The sequence below is a fragment of the Anastrepha ludens genome, chromosome 5 (assembly GCF_028408465.1).
Source record: "Anastrepha ludens isolate Willacy chromosome 5, idAnaLude1.1, whole genome shotgun sequence".
In the NCBI taxonomy this organism is placed as follows: Eukaryota; Metazoa; Arthropoda; class Insecta; order Diptera; family Tephritidae; genus Anastrepha; species Anastrepha ludens.
The window spans coordinates 112,446,926-112,468,680 of record NC_071501.1 but is presented as its reverse complement, the minus strand read 5'-3'; the positions used below and the strand labels follow the sequence as shown (position 1 = coordinate 112,468,680).

The 21,755-nt window shown below is 38.3% G+C and overlaps 1 protein-coding gene across 1 annotated transcript in view; it reads left to right on the top strand.

The window, feature by feature from the left end:
• The first annotated feature begins 615 nt into the window (after positions 1–615).
• LOC128864847 (neural cell adhesion molecule 1) overlaps positions 616–21,755 on the top strand; it is a 154,868-nt gene continuing 133,728 nt past the window's right edge. The window contains exons 1-2 of the mRNA XM_054104606.1: positions 616–875; positions 8,601–8,797. Coding sequence (XP_053960581.1) covers positions 616–875; positions 8,601–8,797 — 457 coding nt within the window. The remainder of the gene's footprint in view (positions 876–8,600; positions 8,798–21,755) is intronic.

Below are 21,755 nucleotides of genomic sequence, written 5' to 3'. Positions count from 1 at the left end.
CACCTACTCCTCTTCCTCTACCTCCGCACTCTCCCCCACCTGCTGCTCCTGTGCCATTGTCCTGCCCGCTGCTTGCCAAGGCTATTGCTTCCTTGTGCCACTTGGCGTGCGCGCAAACGCGCTGTCATTGACATTTTCTAATTTTCACTTGCAAACAAACAAATTCAAATGTACAAAATTGGAGCAGAGCAAACGATGGTTGGAGGTTGGAGGCAAAGTAGTTGGGCTGCAAATAGCCAAACAGCAGTTGAGTGTGTCAACGCCACGTTGTGTCCTTCGTTGGCGCGCCACACCAACCAGCAGCACCACAGCCGCCGCTGTGCATACAATAACTTTGACGCGCGCTTTATTTGTTCGTCCAGTATAGGCTGTGGGTCAATGGTGCCACTGCTTCAACCACAGCTGTTGCCCTGACCGACTAGAGTGGTCCTGCTGCCCCAGCTGTGGCTATTTTTATTTTCTTCTAACATTTTTATCATTTTTTCAACACTGAAATTTACCCATTTCCAAATGCTCCGCATATTTTTTCACATAGCTCCACACTTTCAGCTCATTCTTGGTTATTTTTTGCTTGGTTTATCTCTCACTCACTCACTCTCTCTCTCTCTTTGCAGAATGGATTTTCGTCCTGGCCGTGGGATTTATGACTTGCAAATAAAAAACACCTCATACAATCGCGATAATGGCCGTTTCGAGTGTCGGATCAAGGCCAAAGGCACAGGTGCCGATGTACATCAGGAATTTTACAATTTGACAGTTTTGACACCACCACATCCGCCCATGATAACACCCGGTAATATTGCCATTGCCACTGAGGATAAGCCATTGGAGTTGACTTGCAGTAGTGTGGGTGGCTCACCGGATCCGATGATAACGTAAGTCAAGCGAAATAGTAAAGTGAAAAGTGTCACTTAACGACAGGTCAGAAGGTAGAAAGCAAATAAAGTCAGTACATACATACACACTCATACACATGCATATATATAAGTCGTATAGGCCAACACAAACACATTTACACCAAAGTATATGCTCGTATTTTCATACTCATTGGCCTATAAGCAATCAGTGAAAATCAGAGAAAACAAATAACAAAAAAAGAAAGCATCGAGAGATGAGTATTGTTTGCCCATGGGCAGAGAAAGTTTTAAATAAAGTGAGCAGAACAGTGTTGGGTCAGTATGAAGCACAGCTTAGTAGTTTTTGTTAGTTTGGGGAAAAAAAATCACAACGAGTAAAAAGTCTAGGCCAGTGTAAAACTGAACTTTTCGCACGAGATGGACACTCGGTTTGCCGAAAGCAGCAGTTTCTATTTTAAGTTTGCCGCTTGTTAAGCCGTTTGAGAAGTGCAGTGATTTGTTACGCGAATGAAATCAGGAAGCGGAACAGGCAAAGATAAAATAATAATAATTTGCGCGTACATTTCTGTTATGTGTTTGGCGGGGCTACGCCTCCTTTTTGTGGCGTGCGTCTTGATGTTGTTCCACAATTGGAGGGACCTATGCCAGACTCCGAATGCCAGTTTTTTTTATGAGCAGAAATACATATGACAGGTTTGCCATTGCCTCTACCTGGGGACGAACGTATTTTCTATTATTTTGCTGTTTCATTCCGGCAGGTGCTGGTGTTAGTTATGCCTAATTTATGTAAGTGTTTGTTGCAGGTGAAGTGACCCGTGAGGGCGCCTGTGAGAGTGCGAATGCTCTTTTTGTTTAACGTGAGGGCCATGTTGGCTCTTTTAGCGTTGAAACTTAAGAACTTTTTGGAGTGTCTAAGACCCTCTACATTGTTCCAATGCTGATTTAATAGAGTTTTGGCCCAGTATTTTATTTTTTGTTTTAGGTTGTTTTTGTTGAATCCGAACATAGGACTAGGTCCGATGAAGTTTTCATCTGCCCCTTTTTTGGCTTGAAAGTCTGCCTTTTCGTTGCCGTCATATCCCTCATGTGAGACAAATATTAAGCGCAGATGGCTTAAACAGGAACATGAGCTGTATTCTTTTGTAAACTAGTTGCAAAATAACATTCCAATTAGGTTAACTCAGCCATGGCATTGCTCATATAAATTCCCACTGGGTCACACAATTTGGTGTACAGAGATAAATAAAAAATGACATTTGAATGAAAATGTCTATATTCTTTCCTGATCAATCACAATACTGCCATAATTGAACTTGGCAGCACCGCACACTAAGTCATATAGGTTTATACAAATTGGATTCTATTGAGTTAATATACAGGTATACGAGTTATGTTGTTGCACTGCATTGCATGTAACATTTAACCGAGTGTTCTTTTTCAACTCGGGTGCAAAAGAATGCGGTTAGTATTATCAAACCAGATTTTCATTTCCTTCATGAAATGAGATTCCCACAAAACTTTAATTTGGCTTGGCATCTCGACATCGCATTAAAATACCGCTAATTAGGTTACATTATTATGATGTTGGAGGCCCTACTATCTAATGATTGATAAAGGAAACGATGACTATTATGATAATAAGTTCCTTTGGAATCATACTGATTTCCTTGTATATAGCGGCTAAAAAATAGTCATAATTATGTAATCGTATCTTGAAAATAAATCATATTTTTTAGGAAAAAGATTATTTCGCTCCAACGCAATATCTTCAGTCCGAACTAAACATCCAAATAAAAGGTTTTCCAATAACAGGTGTTATTTTGAATAGCCCGCTATTTCGGTAGATGTCACTTTTGAAGCTGTCATATTTTGATACTTGATAAATTACGCCATTAATAAAAATGGCACTGAAATTATTAGAATCTTCTATATATATAAAAATGAAATGATGTTCGTTTGTACGCAATTTTTTAGGCCGATACGAGGCCAATTTTATTCGTTCTTTTTTCATATTATAGGGATCCACTAGGGAAAGCTTTTTAGCAAAAAAAAAATTTTTTTTTAATATTTTCTTCATATAAAAAAAGCAAAAATCAAAATCACATTCTGCATTAAAGTTGCCTTGAATATGCAGGTCAATGAAACACCAACATGTAATATTTCGAAAACTTCTGGAATGGCAAAAGTTCTTAAAGTATGTAAGCTCATCGTATGGGATGAGTGTACTATGGCACACAAGAAATCATTGGAAGCACTTGATAGAACTTTGAAAGATCTACGAGGAAGCCAAACAGTCTTTGGAGGTGCTATGATTTTATTGGCTGGAGATTTCAGGCAAACATTACCTGTGATCCCAAAATCTACGGCTGCAAATGAAATCAATGCATGTTTAAAATCATCGTATTTATGGGGACATGTAAACACGCTTACACTTGCTTCAAACGTACGTGTTCAACTACAGAACGATCCGTCAGCAACTGAATTTTCACACCAATTACTGATAATCGGAAATGGCCAATTGTCTGTCGATCCAACAGGAATGATTACATTGCCTAACAATTTCTGCACTTTTGCACAGTCTAAAGAGGCATTGATGCAGAGTGTATTTCCAAACATACTTCAACATTACAAAACCCATGACTGGCTCAGCGAAAGAGCAATTTTAGCTGGGAAAAATAAGGATGTCAATGATATAAATGTAGCTATTTTGGATCAAATACCTGGTGACATAGTTGCATATAAGTAAGTCAATGGACACTATTACTGATCAAGATGATGTCGTAAGTTATCCAACTGAATTCTTAAACTCACTCGATTTGCCAGGCCTACCACCTCATAATTTACGATAAAAAATTGGAGCGCCGATTATTATGCTGCGCAGCAGTAATGTGCCACGACTTTGCAACGGTACCAGACTCGCTGTGAAGAAGCTAATGGGTAACGTTATCGAAGCAACAATTTTGAAAGGGAAGTACAAAGGAGAAGACGTTTTGATACTCAGAATTCCACTGATTCAGACGGATTTACCATTCGATTTCAAACGTTTACAGTGCCCTACTCGAATTGCCTTCGCTATGACAATTAATAAGGCGCAAGGACAGTATCTACAAATGTGCGGTATTAATTTAGAATACCCAATTTTTTGTCATGGACAATTGTATGTAGCTTGCTCACGAGTAAGCAAACCATCGTCATTATTCATTTACGCGAAAGATGGAAAAACCAAAAAAGTTGTCTACCAAAAAGTGTTACAATAAAGTTCGGATGAAATTGTATCAAAGAATTTGCTTTGTTTCGGATTAATTTTATTCCCTTTCAGCAAATCATTGAATTTATCGCCTAGCGAAGCGGGCGAGGGTACCATAGTTAACTATAAAAATGGTGAAAATTTGGCAGAGACGGTTCGTAAAACTCGAACATTTTTGGGTCATCGTGAAGCACCTTGTCGGACCGCAATACAGAAATTGCTGAAAAAATTCGAGCTGTTGGAACAATTTAGTGAAGTGAAGAATAAAACCCTTGAACATCGCTCAAGAAGAGCCAAAAATATTGCTATTGTAGCCGAAAGTGTTGAAGGAAACCCAGGTGTGTCCCTTCCTCGTCGTTCTTTGGAATTAGGCATTCCACAAACGTCATTACACCATATTTTGAATAAAGATTTGGGTTTTAAGACTTATAAAGTCCACTTAACACAAGAACTCGAGCCGGTCGATTATCAACAACGTCGTGTCTTTGCTGATTGGGTCGTTGAAATGCATGAAAGTGATCCGAACTCCATCGAAAAATCATCGTGAGTGATGAGGCCCACTTCCACCTTGGTGGCTTCGTCAACAAGCAAAGTTGTCCGATCTGGAGCTCAGAAAATACAAGAGTTATTGTTGAAAAGTCTCGCTATCCTCAACGCGTGACTGCTTCGTGCGGTTTATCGTCCGGCGGAGTCACTAGACCTTACTTTTTCGAAAATGAAGCTGGAGCAACAGTTACGTTGAATGGATTGCACTATCGAGAGATGATTAACGATTTTTAAGGACCCGAATTGGATGGTATTGATCTGGACAACGTTTATTTTCAACAGGACGACGCTACGTGCCACGCAAGCAACGAAACCATTGATCTTTTATCAAAATAACACCTCTTTATAACAACTCTACAATTTTACAAAAAGTTATACAACACGAATGAACTCTAGTTTGTATGTAAGAGGATGCCTTCGGGATGAACTTTGCTGCAGATAGTACTATTCCATTGGTGTCTTAACGATGTAATGCGTAAGGATGCATCTGAACATTTTCTTAAGATCATTATTTTAACTGTACCCATTTTTTTCTAAGCAGCTTTTGTCGATAGCCCTCAGGTGGACTCCTAGAAACAAGGCGAGAATAATTAGAACAAATTGTAGTGAAAAATTATGAAGTTAGTTTCACTGGGATGTCTGAAATCATTGAGAACATATAAAATTGAGAACAGAGAAAATTTGATTTATATAAGTTTTTATTTTTGGTTTTTGTTTTTTTTTCTTTTGTTTTTTGCGAAAAACATATACCTCCGAAGCTTAACCAATACAATACAAAAAATTCTAACAGGGTTTGTATTACATTTTATTTTTATCTTCCTTCAGAACTTATTAAACAGTTCCAAGATCGTCAATCCATATTACTCAGAGTGTCAAAATTACTTCTAAATCAAAGTTAATGCTCTTCAGAAAGCGTTAATTATGCTTCAGAGCAGTAAACCGTAGTTGAAATTCCATATAAACTCCAGAAAATCTTAAATGTATCTCAAAATCTATTAAAGGGAACTTCAGAATAGTGACCTGTGTTTCAGAACTAATTCTTCTGATTAAATTTCAGAATATTTAGAATATTTAAAAAAGACTCCAATTACAAAACCTATCTCATGAACTTGAGAAAACGTTCAATGTTTTACAAAATTTAAGCTAATTTACTTTAGAAAGTATAAAATATTCTGCGGAATGTTTTTTGAGCTGCACAAAAGACGGTGAAAAACTGTTCTGAAGTGCATTCCAGTTTTTCGGGTTATTATTGTTTCTTATTTATGTTGATTTGGGGAAAAAGAGATCCATCATTTTGGCGTAAAATTTTTGCGCAAAATGGTCGATGGTTAGTTCCTGAGCTAAAATACAACTACTAACATGCCGGTCAACTTAGATTTGTGGTGCGACTTTATCGACATTTCCTTTAACATCAAAAATGCCTAACTCAAATGTGACAGAAAGGATCGTTAAATTTCAAAGGCCGATGTTGAATGTGAACCACGCCTAAACGTCAAGCTTTTTCTGTATTTCGTTTGACATTTTTCAATTTCAGACTAATTCAATGTGAACCGTGGAAAGATACACAAACGAGCAACGAGTTTAAGTTATTCAGGCTTATTACGAAAACGGGCCTTCACATCAAAATGCATAACGCGCACTTCATCTTCAGTGATGAGGCACATTTTCACCTCAGTGGATTCGTCAATAAGCAGAATTGCCGCATTTGGGCGAATGATAATCCAAGAGTGATTGCCGAAAAATGAATGCACCCACAAAGAGTGACTGTTTGGTGCAGTTTATGGGCCGGCGGCATCATTGGGCCGTATTTTTTCTAAAATGAGGCCGGTCAGGCAGTTACTGTGAATAGTGTTCGCTATCGTGAGATGATAACGAACTTTTTGTGGCCCGAATTGAAAGATATGGATGTGGACGATATGTGGTTTCAACAAGACGGTGCCACTTGTCACACAGCTAACGAAACAATGGCTCTTTTGCGCGAAAAATTTGATGGCCGAATAATCTCACGTCACGGCGATGTCAATTGGCCGCCAAGATCATGTGATGAGACACCGTTGGAATTCTTTGTTTGGGGTTATTTGAAAGAAAAGGTGTACGTTGATAAGCCAGCAACAATTGAAGAGCTAAAGGATGAGATAATTCGGCTTATTAACGGCATAGAACCTCAATTATGCCTCAGCGTCATCGAGACCGCGGCGGCTATTTGGCCAATATTTTATTCCATGCATAATTGAGCCATACCAGTATTATCATAATAAAAAGAAATGACAATAATTTCCTAAAAAAAATTGTATTTTATTCAAGATCAACACCGGCCCTTAAAACTTAACAATCTTTTATAAAAAAAGCAAAAGATTTTTTTTAGTGTGAAATGTCAGCGTAATCTTGAAAAGGTTTTATTGATACTTTACGAGATATCGACCACTACAGACATTTACAAAAAAAAAATAGATTTCTTTTTCCCCAAACATTTTTCTGAAATACCCATAACTAATATGATTTACATTCTGAAGAAGTATTTCAAGACATATGGAGTCCACAGTTTCTTAAAAAACTATAAGATATATAGATGAGTAGAATTATAGATAATTAGAGGGTTCAATGACAGGCAATAGCTTCAAATTATCTCAATTGGCGTCTAAGATGCAACAAATATCACAAAACCTTATTTTAAATTTTTTTTTCCTACCAAAATCAACGCTCAATTCGCCAAGCCTTGTACAGTAATGAACTCAGTATTTGAAATTTAGAATATTTTTAAATTTTCACTATTACGAGTATCTTCTAATTACATAAATTTTTTTTTACATAATTCACATGTGTCTTCCAGGCCAATACACCCACAATACAGATACAATAAGTACTCGTACTTGACTTCGCACAGCTGAAATGTAGCTAAGCCAACTGATGGAGGCAAATGAAAGTTGAGGTCAAAATGAAATTAAAAGTAAACGAAAACTGATTGACTTTGAAAATTATGTTGACTCAAAAGTAAAATGAAAAATGCAAGGTTATCCTAATGTTACGTATACGCTGTGGGTACTGGTATATTATGAACGGAAATGTTGGAAAGAACTTCAGTAAGAAATTAATAGTTTATGAGAAATTTTTGAAGTTTTAAGTTCGTATCAATGTTATATTGAATAGAGGAAGGGGAGTAAAGCAGGAGTATTCTGAGCGTAGTTGCTATTATGCAAACAAAACTAAAAAAATACGTACCTTTTTATGTACTAAATTCTTATGAGAAGTGTTTTTCAATCAATATCATGACCGTTTTGAAATTTCATCTGCCGACATATATACGCTAGCTCAAGTGAAGCCAATTCCTTCTCCACCCTTATTATAGCATTCAAATACTTTAACATGAATTAGAACTCAATCAGCCAAGTCTTCTGGACGTTCTACAATACCTAAAATGTGGACTTTTAAAACACTTTACTAATAACTCACACACACACAGAAACATTTGAAATTTAGAAAGATGCTAGCACATAGTTTCCTTTTTCGCTTTGTCCGCCTCTCTCCCAACCACGTGAAATGGCAGTTGTCACAGCAACATTAGGACTTAATTAAAAAGAAATGAGCATCCAAAAGTGAAATGGTTTGATTGCACATAATCTCACACATACACTCACACACATATCTGTCCATACCAATGTGCATACACACCAACGCTGCAGAATTTGTGCTGTCAGCTCCTGCTACAAAGTCAATAAATTATTTTGTAATTTTTCTTACGCGTCCACTCTAACGTCTCCTCATTTGTATTTATTTTTTTTCTTTTTATTTACACTTATAAGAATTGCTTTGTGTGTATTTGTGTCACTTTATCTGCACTTCTTCTACTAAACACATTTCGCTGCTCTCTTATTTTCTACTTAAACCTTTGCTACTTGCTGCGATTTTTTTATTTTCTCTATTTATATTTTCTTTTTTCTTCTTGATTGCAGCTGGTATCGCGAGGGCAGCACCGTGCCATTACAATCATACATTCTGAAAGGCGGCTCGAAGAATCATTACACCAATGCCACATTGCAAATATTGCCAAGACGCGCTGACGATGGCGCGAAATATAAATGTGTCGTTTGGAATCGTGCCATGACCGAGGGTCATACGCTGGAGACAACTGTCACGCTGAATGTGAACTGTAAGTAGACAATCAAATTAATTGCTTTTACGCCCGCTCGCAAATACACACACACTCACACACACAAATTGAAGTTAGCTAGCCGTACATGCGCGCGTACATTTACAACTACATAAATAATTCCGTCTGAAGAAATTATGTGTAGAGAATCAATAGAAAAATCAGTGAAACTGCAAAATTTTCGCAGTTGACTGGCTGGCAATAACAACGACAATAACATCAATGGTAATAACCGTTGAGCTATATGATATCTAGCAATTTAGTCATTAACTCTACGCACTAATGAGCGCAGAAAAGCGAAAAAATTTTATATTTAAGGGGGGAGCCTGCTTTAGAGGCTTCAAACAATCGATTTTTTCGCGGGTTTTTTTGGGAAGGAAAGAAATATTCGATTGAAACGAAACATTCTGGTTTTATAGTTATATATTTCAACAGTCTTCTTAAATTTCGTCATTGAAATAAATGTCATATTATGCCTGGCACAAGCATTTTGCCGAGGCGCCTCGAGTGTGCATGTGTTGTGCGGCGGGAAAGATGCAGGTCGCAATTTTCATCTCCAACCAAAAACCCAAAAAAAAAATTATTTTAGTATAGTATAGCTTCTGGTTAAACCAAGAGAATTAAACAAAAAGTGAGAAATTCAAAATTTTTTTGCTAATTAAAAAAAAAAATCATTTTTTTGGAAAAACAAATTCACTCCAGATTGTTTAAAAAGTGGGTTTATCATACTTTCTTAAGGTTTTTTAGGTTCAACTAGAAGATAATTTAATTCCGAATATAATCAATGTTATCTCGTTTCGATAGGATGTTTAACTTTTTCCCTATCTTTCCCGCCAATTAGGAAAAATCGCAAAAATAAAAAACCAAGAAATCGCACTTCAAGCGATCCGGCTGCCCGTATACCTGCTCGACGCTTGCTCACAATTTCTTCTGTAACTCCGAAAATATTTTGAATTTGCTTCTGAAATTTCGAGGACACATTCTTGGATATGTTGGGAAGACATTTATGCAAAAAAATAAAAAAGCCTCTAAAGCAGTTTCCCCCCTTAAGCGAAAATGGTGGCGAAGGCAAAAAATGTCGATCTGACAGTGGCGAAATCGAGTTGCTGGCAATAGCATGAAATTAAATTAAATTGCTAGGAATATTTTGACAGAGTTTAATATTTCACAAAAAATTTTTTTTTTTAATTTTTTTTTTTTTTTGTTTTTTGATACCAATAAATATTAGATATCCGAAAATATATGAAACCAGTTTCTGGAATAAAAATAACTTTTTTTGAATTACACCTGAAAGCATTTTGGCAGTAAAAAGGTAATATAATAATAAGATACCCGTTATACCGTTATTTGTAACACCCTGTAGGTGTTTATATTATATAATACAAAATTAAGAAAATAAAGGAAGGAATCGATTTAGCTTTGTCTGTCTGTTCCATCTAGAAGTAGTTGTACATCACCAAAAAAAAATTTCCTACCTTAAGAAAAGTAATAAAAGATTGAGCAGTTGCCACATAAGATATAATTTTATGAACTTCAGAGTGAAAGAAAACCCGCTAAAATTTGGATTTTCGACCTGTTCACTAAAGCGACCCCCAACCTCCATTTTCAGTAAAAATAAATTGCAGATTTAGATTCTTCGTACCAGAACACCTCCAGGTACACATTTTTGAGATAAAAATATTTGCATTCAAATCAATTTGAAGTACTTTAAATACGCCTCCACGGCCACTAACTTCAAACCTTACAAACAAAAAAATTCTTCAAATCGGCAACACGAGAAACCAGAGAAATTACTTGTCAATACACAACCCAGGATTTCAGAAAAACTTGGTTTCGTTTTTCTCTTGATTGCCGCATGAACCGCTTAAACGATTTTAGGCGAATTTAACAAAGCGCGCCAGTCATTTCTTTCTCGTGCCCACCGGCGCCAGTTGAATACTGGCCGAGTGATGCCAATTTCTTCGCCACCTGATCTTTCCAACGCAGAGGAGCCCTTCCCCTTCCTCTGCTACCACCAGCTGGTATCGCACCGAATACTTTCAGAGCCGAAGCGTTTGTATTCATTCTGGCGACATGGCCCAGCTAATGAAGCCGCTGGATCTTTATTCGCTGTGCAATGGCTTTGTAGTCGTAAAGCTCATACAGCTCGTTGTTCCATCACCTGCGATATTCGCCGTTGCCAACCTGCAAAGGTGTAAAAATCTTGCGCAGAATCTTTTTCTCCAACACTCCAAGAGCGTTGGTTCGTCTATTCTCCAGCAAAAAAGCCCCTACATGTTATGCAGTGTAATTTAAGAACATTGACTGGCAGCCATTAAGATTTAATGTCTGGACGCAACTCGATTTTTTTTGATAGTTTTCTGAAACTTTTCTATGCGCTACTCTATGTTGGATTTGTCATCAGGCCAAACTTTCGCGGCTGCCGTAGACGAGTAGGTTTGCGCTTCACTGCCATCCAATTGGGTTCGTATTCGAGGTCCATTATGTTTCCGGCTGCCATACATCTTATTTCTTGCAGCGCAGAACTATTTCTCAAACGTTTGTTCAGCGTAATATTTCACAACAAGGAAACCAGAAAGTTTTCCGAATTTTCCAAGTGTCCTGCATTCGTTTCGAATTTCATGCGATTCGAAAAAAAAAGTTGGAAGTTGCTAAAAGGGATTGTAATCTTTCAATGTTGATAACTTTTATATTTTCTTCCATATGAAAAATTTTAATAGGCTTCATATAAAATTGTATATCAAAAATTTTTCTGGAAATTGCAATTCAAAAGCTATAATTTTTCTGGAAATTTGTTAACTTTTTTTTTGTAAATTTGTAGAACTGTTTGAGATATTTGAAATCGGAGTTATATACTTTTTATTATAGAATGAGCTTTACTTTCATAAAAAATGTATGAACATTGCATACACATACATATATTACATAGTTCGCGCTTGCACCCTCTTTGGGTATTGGTCAAACTCCTCCTCCAATTTTTGGAGTGCAACTCAAATAAATAACATAAAATTGCCAAAATTGTCCGAAATATTGAGGTACCTTTTTGTGGTTATTAGTACTTTTTAGAATAATCTGCAGTATAGTTTTCATAAGCTGGAAATGCTTAGGGAAAAATCATAAGGCGAAATTTTCATCAGACAGTCATTTTTAACAGTAAAGACCTAGCTAAAATTTTATTAATGGTTTTAATTATTTAATTCCTAAAATTAATTAACTAAAAGAAGAAAATAATCGAACCCTTGAAAAAATATTTCAAAAAATGGACGAACAAGCAAAAAAAAATATTTTTTCAATAATCTTTAAAATCGAATATCTGGAAAGTTTTGCCATGCAACGAAAGTGATTGAATATAACTACACGTTTTCAATCAACAATTTTCCGCGCCCAGGGATTGGTCGCTCAATTTTAACACATCAACACCTACTGTCGGTGAAAATTCTGCTGCCTCCTACACATTTTGTTCCCGCATCGCATCAGTGGAGCACTTCATTAATGAATGCCAATTTTTAGAGAAATTAAGAAAATATCACTCACAAATACTTAAAATATACAATATTAAAATGAGTATCCTAGGCTAATATAAAAACAAGTCTGTAATTTCATAGTAGAGGATAAGTTTGTATGATTTTTAAACATTTCACACATTTCTTACTCAAATGAAATTTTTATCAAAAACACCTACTTCGCATTAATTACTTATAATGAACAGGTGTATACTCGTATTTTAAGGTTTTTTTTTCTCATATTTTTAATTTTTCGTATTTAATATAACGAATCGACGGCTTTAGAAGCTCGTACTCTCCTTAATATTAAGTTTTATATTTTTCTATTCTACTTAATAAAAATAATAATAATAATGCTAATCAGCAATGACCTAAATAATAATATTTTTATGTATCTGCGGCGTCTTTCCTGGTAGTCCTGTACGTTTTTTGAACATAAGTGGCACTATACCAAAAATTAGATTTTATTTCTTAATATTTTAGCCCCATCGCCAACTGAGGAGTAATATTTTCAAGTCAGATATAGCCTATAACCTGCTTTGAAAATTTTCCCATCCATCAGTGGAAATAGCTTCAAATTCGGTTCAGCTATTCCTAAGTTTAGTGTTTACAAAGAGACAAGGAAAAAAAATTTTAAATGTCATTGAACGAGTATTATGTTGCACTTCTTGAATACTTAATTTTCTGCACTATTTTCAACGCACACGCGGTTCCATATATATATATATATAAGAAAAGGACTTTCAGTCCAATACACTCAAAAAAATTAAAGGGCCAACTTGCCCTGCAAATGAAACACTAAAGGATCAAAGTTAGAATTTACAAGGTTTATTTACTACAAAGGTAAATGTTACAAGCTACGGTTAATGTCCACTACACAACTGCCCCCTTGATGTGCGCTGCAGGCCTTTATAGGTTTGGGTCGTTCCGCTGCCTTCAGGTGCGCCGCGTCTTGGTATGCTGGCTCCGCCCCTAGCTTCCCACGGTTGGCATGCACTGGTGACATGTGCAAGTATTTCACAATCGTGTGAAACATAATTTGCTGACGCTGCGTCTGGCTCCGTTCTTAGTGCGTTAGCATTAGTACGTGGTACCTGATATGTAACTGGCCTTGACTTAGGGTGTTGGGTTGTCCTATAGAATAACAGCGATTATGCTGATGCAGCGGCACGTGTATCGGTAAGGTGTGGGAATGCAATATGTTGGGTACCGCAGCGTGTTAACTCCTCCCCCTTTAAATATCTGCGTCCCGCAGATTAGGTGACCAAGAACGTTTCTCGATCCTTCGACTAAGTTGGTTCTCGATTTTTATTTCGGGTAAGTGGATCCTTGCTGTGAGCTTCCTCCAGATAAACCAAATTATCACCATAAGTAACAGTAGTCCCGATCCCTCGGATAATATGAACCAATTCGTCTCAGATTTAAGGTGCTTCAATATTTGCAAGTTGTCAATTGCCATTCCATGTACCAGATCGAGGTTTATAGCCATTGTGCGGTTTGTGACGCTAGTTAGGATTGGTGGGAGCACCTGAACTCCTGAGGTGGTAATGCTTGAGTATGTTTGGTTGTTGATTACTACCGTCTCGTTGTCTACACGGAGAATATAGGAACCGTTAAGATTAGTAGTGGTTTTACCTGAACTTATGTTGCCAACGAAATTGTTTAGGAAAATAGTATCATCTTTGATTACTTCGACGGTAGATGCGTTGCTTGTCAAGTAAGGACAACTTGTTTCTCCGCCCTTGAGGAGACGAGCCAAACAGCCAGCCTCCGGTAGCAGGTCCAAGGATTTCTTTTCACATACCATTGCTGAGGATAGGTGCAAACAGTCTCCCCTTATGCCAAACGTCTCCTGTTTGCTTATAAGGATAGTTTTGTACGCCAATTCTATCCGATGGCCCTTCTGGACATTAGCTCGTGTGATAAGGTGGTTGAATCTTTCCTCCGTGACCTTAGGCAGAGATAACACGTACAGCAATAGCGTGTTGTTTGTGTAGATCGAAGGTTTGCTATACTCGATGGCTTCAATGGCATTACTGTATGGAAGGATGTCAATCTCGCCAACAAGCTGGTTAACTTCTTCCTTGCTTAAGAGATTGCTATTGACGATGCCCGCCTTAGCCATTTGGCAGGCGCGTATCAGCTCGTTCACGTCTTCCTTCAGAATAGCTATCTTGTTTTGGACATCCTGCTCGAGCCTTTCCCTGGTTCTTCGATCGACGACTTCATTTGTGATCGTCACAACGCTGTTTAGCTTCTGCAATACTTCGTTAGTTTTTTTGAAAATTGCATTGTTTACCTTGTATTGCCTGTTACTATTTTGGTTAAGGGAGTTTTCGTTGTTAAGGACCTTATCCCAGTCGAGCGCATCTGGTGACCCAGCTATCCATTTCCAGGCAGACCCTATCCAATTGATGGATCGCTTCGATCTCGCAAGTTTGTGCCCTCTCAGTTCATCCAAGTGTGTGCGAATTCTGTTTAGTTGGAACAGCAGTACTTCTGTGGTTGTTGTTGTTTCATTGAGGTTGGTTAGTAAATGTTCCAGTTGATTCGTTGTCAAGTCATAACGCTCTAGATCTATAACGTGAATGAGCTTAAAGTGTCCATCGATGATCCAGCCGTACCCATCTCGTATAGTGGCCAATGGTGAGCCTATTTCAAATATCTCATAAGAGTGCGCAGTTGCGCAGAGGCAGATGCTATGAATTATAGTAATGTTAGTAAATTGTTTGCTTACATAAAAAATGGAAAATTATTATCTTAGTGCCTATTTTACTAAGCTATTCTATGGAATTTCAAATAATTCATTCGAACAAAATTATCATCTTAGTGTCTACTTTACTAAGCTATTCTATTTCTATTTCTATTTCAAATATCTCATTCGAACAGTAAATTTCTTAAGAGTATGCGAACTTAGTGTCTACTCCTTATTCTAGGGACTTATCCTAGTTTTGAGTTGCGCCGTGGAGGGTGAATTAGTAAAAGCTGGTGAAGTCTATTGTGTTAAAAAAGGTTTTTCTATTTTCGTTAGTTGGGAACCCAGTAGTGAAGTAGTTGGTTAAATTGGTTGCAAGTTGCTTTAAGCTCGATTAGTGTTATTTTAGTTATCGAAAGGTTTAAAATTGTTAGTTGGTTATGAAAAAATTTCAAATTGTTAATTAGTTAATTTGTTAGTAAATTTAATTAAAATTTGTTCTTTTTTCTTTTTTTTTTTTATATATTATTTTTTTTATATTAGTATTTAATTTAAATTTTTTCTTTTTGCTTTTTTATTTATATATGTTTTTTTTTTTTTTTTTTTTTTGTCTTTTGCGCATGTTTGCTTTTCCATATTTTTGGACCCATCTTTATTTGTTGTAAAAAAAATTGTGTTTTAAATTTTTGCATTGGAATATGGGTATTAACTTGACTATGGAAGGTCCGCGTTGATCCCTTTTAGTCGCAAGCGTTTATGATTGCAAGCGACCTACTCATGGCACGGATGACTTCACGCAAGTAAGCAGAAGATCGTTTTGGGGGAATTGAACCCCTCCGCATCGGTTACCACACACCAGTGAGAAAAATGGAATTGAACCACTATAACTTCAACGGCTACAGGCGCGTTAACGCTTGCATTCGTACCTCCGAATTCTACTGATCTTAAGCTTCTTATTAACCCTTTGACCAATGGTATCTCATACTTTAATGCTTAGTGATTTAGTAATTTTTTGGTAGCATTCTTTTTGTTTTTTGTTTTTTCTTTTTCTTTGCACCTTTTAGGTGTTTGTGTACAACTTAGTTGCGTAATTTTGCATCGGAATGTAGGCGTTTCTCTCAGCTGACATTGGAAGGCTCGCGTTGATCCCTTTTAGCCATAAGCGTTGATAGTTGCAAATGGCCTACTCATGGCACGAGTGGCTTCACGTCAATTAAAGCAGAGACCTCGTGGTGGAGTTGAACCACACCGATTGCAATCATTCGAACCATCGAGTTATTTGGAATTGAACCAACATCTGACTACATCGGCTGCAAAAAATTTGCACCCATACCCTGGGACCAGAGAATCTAAGCATAAGATTTGCCTTGTGACCAATGTTATCTTTAGATGTTTTTTACATCCGCTTTGTGGAACTTTTTCCTGTTTGCGTTAGTATTGTTGCGTTTCGATTTTCTTCAATCGTTTCTTTTTTATATAATGGCTTTTGTTTGGCCTTAATTTGTTTGTTTGAAATGAACACCTCATCTCCGGTATCGAAAGAACGCGGAGGGGTGCGTTTGGTGTTCAACCTCGCGTTTCTGACCTCCTGCTCCCTTTCTAATAGAGCTTTTATATCCTCCATGGTTTTTTCCCTGAAATTTACCAAACCCTGATAGTTTATTCTTGAGGTCCGGTTGAGAAATATGTCCCCCGGTTTTCGCTTGATAACGGAGTGAACGGTGTTGTTATACCTGTCTACAGCAATTGAAATGCGTTCTTTAGGGGTGAGCCGGCTAAACTCAACCGAAATACAGCGGTACATTTCTATCAATGTTGAGTGTAAACGCTCAACCTGACCATTACTTTCACTTCTTTGTGTTGGGGTTTGATAAACCTCTATACCTAGTGATCGGATATAATTTAGGACAAGAGGGGTTAAAAATCCCCTTTCATTGTCCATAACTAGCATTTTTGGCACGGAAAAATAGTGCAGGAGAACAGTAAGCTTCCTCCGAATGTGAATTGAAGATTTATTTTTTATTGGGAATAATTTAGCAAATTTCGTAAATTTGTCGATTGCGCTAAGATATTTCTGCTTCTCCATCTCAAAAATATCGATGTGCAGAATTTCGCAGGGATAACTAGGTACAGGCGTCTGTTGAAGGAACGGTTTCGAGGGATGCCTGTCGTATTTATTTAGTTTGCATGTATCGCATTGCTTGACATAGTCTCTGATCTGTCTGGACATTGAAGGAAAGTAAAATTGTTCAAGTATCTGTATTTTATTCTCGCGAGGGTTTCTATGGGCTCGCCTATGCTCTTTCTCGATTATTTCATATATCCTGTCAGGAATTGTAACATCTTCTACTAATCGCTGTGTTATCCTGATTCTGTATCTCCGGAAGTTATTAACATATGTGTCCTGCAGTGCGGCGAGGTGTTCTTCGGGAATTTTAATTCCATTTATTACGTTCGGGTTGAGGCACTCCCGTAAGATATTAACCAGTGCGTTGACATCGGATTCAGGAAATGAAACGTAGTATCTACTGTAGCCTGGATAAGGATGTTCGAGGCATCGAGGGCGATCTCCATTTCTAAAAATAATCTGGTTTCGAAACACGTTAAGGGGGGCCTCCACATGTGGTACTAGGTCTGAGCTGTCTTGATCGGCTGAGTGCATCGTGCCTTCGGAGGTCGCGTCGATTTCCGGTTCTGCACTTGTTGTAGGCTCTTGACCCGATACAGATGGAGGTTGAGCGACAACAGACTCATTCAATATGTTACACTCGGTTTTGAGGCGAGAAAGAGCATCGGCAACCAAGTTCGATTTTCCCGGTTTATAGATTAGTTCGCAATTATACTCCTCAATCCTTGCTTTCCATCGTTTAAGCTTGGCGTTATAATTGCGACAGCTTAAGGCAAAGGTTAAGGGTTGATGATCAGTATATATCCTTATCTTTTTGGCACCGTACAGATACGACCTCAAGTTGTCCAATGCCCAAACAATAGCTAACATTTCTTTTTCATTGGTGGCGTAGTTTTCCTCAGCCTTGTTCAGCGAACGAGAAATGTATGCGATTGGTTTGTCTGTACCTATATCTCCCTGGGACAGGACTGCACCAATTGCGTAGTTTGATGCGTCAGTGGTTAGGTTAAATGGATTGCCAAAATCAGGGAATGCCAGAACATCAGCGGAGGTTAGCATACGTTTTAGATCAGTAAAAGCTTGTGAGGCCGCGCTGTCAAGTTGTATTGCTACTTTCCTTGATGCATTTGCCCTTATTTGTGCATTTTGCCCGCGCGTTAGGTTTGTTAGGGGCTTAGCTATTTTTGCATAGTCCCGGATGAACTTTCGATAGTAGGAGGTCATTCCCAGAAAACTTTTTTAATCTTTTAAATTGCATGGTGGCAAGATCGAGTTCATGACCTCGACCTTTTTTGGGTCAGGACGAACTCCTTCGGGAGTGATGATGTATCCCAAGAATTCGACCTCTGTCTGCAGGAAACACGTTTTTTCTAAATTCACTTTAAGGTTGGATTGTAGTAATTGGGAAAATACCATTTCAACATTCTTCAAATGATCGTCAACATCCTTGCCGAACACAATGATATCGTCTATATAGACGTAGCAGATTTTGCCAATGAATTGTTTCAATACGTCGTCGATCGTGCGTTGAAAAATGGCCGGCGCGTTTTTAAGGCCGAAAGGCAATCTCAAAAACTCATACTTTCCATTCATCGTTGAGAAAGCAGTTTTCGGTACGTCGGATTCTTTCATAGGGATTTGGTGGAACCCAGAAGTCAAGTCAATGGTTGTGAAGTATCGAGAGTTACCAAGGCTACACAAGGTAGCGTTTATATCAGGAATAGGGTAGGTGTCGGGGATAGTTACGGCGTTAAGCCTTTTGTAATCTATCACCATACAGTACTGTTTCTCTCCATTTGGCTTAGGTTTTTTAGGCACCACCCAAATAGGAGAGTTATATGGGCTTCTGGATGGTCGAATAACTCCTTCTTCCAACAACTCGTTCAATTGTCGGTCGACCTCCTCTCTCATACAAGATGGATACGGGTAGCTTTTGCTATAAATAGGTTCATGAGTTGTTGTCTTGATTTCAGCGCGTACACAAGTGTCCACTAGTTCCTTTCCATTTAGGGGTAAGAAAAGATTGCTAAATTTACCAATAAGGTTACGCACTTTCCCTTCTGTTTGAAGTGGGAGATCCTTAGACATCGTATAATTCACCTGCGTGGACATTCGGGCTTTCAATGGAATTTTGTATTTGTTTACGGCTAGGATGTTCGATTTCCTATCAACTATAGCGCCTATATCCCTAAGTGTGTCGTCTCCTATGATTCCGTCAAATGACGTCAATCCTGGGAGTACAAAGAAGGTTGTCTCGGAATCATTACCTACGTCCTTAAATAGGTTTAAATTAATTTTCTCTTTTATGGTAATATTTCCGCCAGCTGATCTAACGGAAAAGGGATTGTCGACTGGATTGCCTTGCCTTACGACCGTTCGGCTAATAAAATTTTTGTTGGCACCAGTGTCGATCAGAAAATCTAGGGTGCGGCCGTCTGGTAGTACATACTCTATGTAAGGTATGCTAGATGTCCGTCGGATAAAAAATTCTCCTCCTGTGCGTCTTGTGTATCCGCTACATAGTTATTCACTTCGTCCTTGGTGTTTTCTGTTTCTATATTGAACAGCTTTTGCTGTTTCCGCGGAAGGTTGTCTGACTTTGCACCCCGCTTAAAGGGATTTGGCCTATTCATGTAATTTATTCTACGTGTTTGGACAGATTGGTCTATGTCCATTTTCTCGACGGGTGACTGAGAGGTTGTTGGAGGATCTCGTTTAGGTACAGTGTATCCACCTCGATTTTCAAAGGGATATCGTCGCTCTTGGGGACGATAGGTTATCCTTGGTGGTAGCGGGGGTGCTTTATTGCCCTCTAGGCCATGCATGCGTTCTGGCATCGTATTCATAGGTGCGACGATGCGATTATTGAATCGCGGAGAATGCACTGTGTAATTCCTTAGGTTTGTATTTTGTATTTCGAGGCACCTTGAATATGCCTCGGGTAGAATTTTTGGGCGCTGAACCAGGAGCATTTTCGAAAGATCCCCATTCAACCCGCGGATAAAAACATCCAATGCGCGGTTTCTGTACGTGTCTATAAGTACACGCACTGTTTCCTGAGAATAATTCTCAGTTTTAAGTTTGTTGATAATCAACGCAAATTGGTGATTCACGGCTCCGTAGAAATCATCGAGCCGTGAATTCTTTTGAGAGAGTTGGTGGAGTTGGTACTCCAAGGTGCAGATGTCTCGTTTGTCTGCATAATGGAGCGATAGACACTCATTCATGGCGGCCCAGTCAGTGTCAAAAATGCTATACGATATGAGGGCAGTATCGGCGGGCCCTCGTATTTTTTGGCGAATGTGCTGTAAGATTGCACGATAGATTGGCTTACTCTTTACCGGCTCGAAATCGGTAAGGATGCTTTCAACAGCGTGCACCCATGATACAAACATTGTTGGGTTGCCATTGAAAATTTGTAACTCCTTTACGGAGTCAGGAAGCCTCGAGATATCTCTTAGCTCCTCCTCAGTTGTTGGAGCTCGGGGTTGAACGTGAGCTTCCACCGTACTTTGAGCAGGAGTAGCAGCTTCTATCGAAGCGACCCGACTTTGGAGTGTGTCCAAGCACGATACACGCCTCTCTAACCATTTAGTTGTTCCATGAGTGCATTCACTGCACCCGTCAAATTCGTCACCGTAACTTGGAGTGAATCCATCCTGGAAAAGCTAAGACGAGAAGAGAAAAAATATATAGCGGTTACTTACAGAATCTCTGTTAGCATTAAAACTTTGATTTTCTAGCCCTTGGCTGTTCGACTATTTTCCACTTTCACTTTTGTAGCTCTTGGCTATTTAAAGGAGAATTTATTTTTATTTTCCCTTAGAACTTTTTTTTTCGCTTTCACTTTCGTAGCCCTTGGCTGTTTAAAAATTGTATTACACTCTTTATTAAATTTGTCTTCTCTTTTTTATTTGTAACTTTTTTCTTTCACTTATTTTCGTAGCTTTTTTAGCTTTTACACTTTTTAAAATTTTTTTTTTTTTTTAATTTTAGCGACTCTTTTCACTTTATTTTCTAGCTCTTAGCTAATTCCAACTTATTTTGTCACTTCACTACTGGTCCCTGCTCGGGCGCCAGAAAAGGACTTTCAGTCCAATACACTCAAAAAAATTAAAGGGCCAACTTGCCCTGCAAATGAAACACTAAAGGATCAAAGTTAGAATTTACAAGGTTTATTTACTACAAAGGTAAATGTTACAAGCTACGGTTAATGTCCACTACACAACTGCCCCCTTGATGTGCGCTGCAGGCCTTTATAGGTTTGGGTCGTTCCGCTGCCTTCAGGTGCGCCGCGTCTTGGTATGCTGGCTCCGCCCCTAGCTTCCCACGGTTGGCATGCACTGGTGACATGTGCAAGTATTTCACAATCGTGTGAAACATAATTTGCTGACGCTGCGTCTGGCTCCGTTCTTAGTGCGTTAGCATTAGTACGTGGTACCTGATATGTAACTGGCCTTGACTTAGGGTGTTGGGTTGTCCTATAGAATAACAGCGATTATGCTGATGCAGCGGCACGTGTATCGGTAAGGTGTGGGAATGCAATATGTTGGGTACCGCAGCGTGTTAACTTATATATATATATTTTTTTTTTTAATATTAATTTCAATATTGGTTTTTAAATTTGTGAAA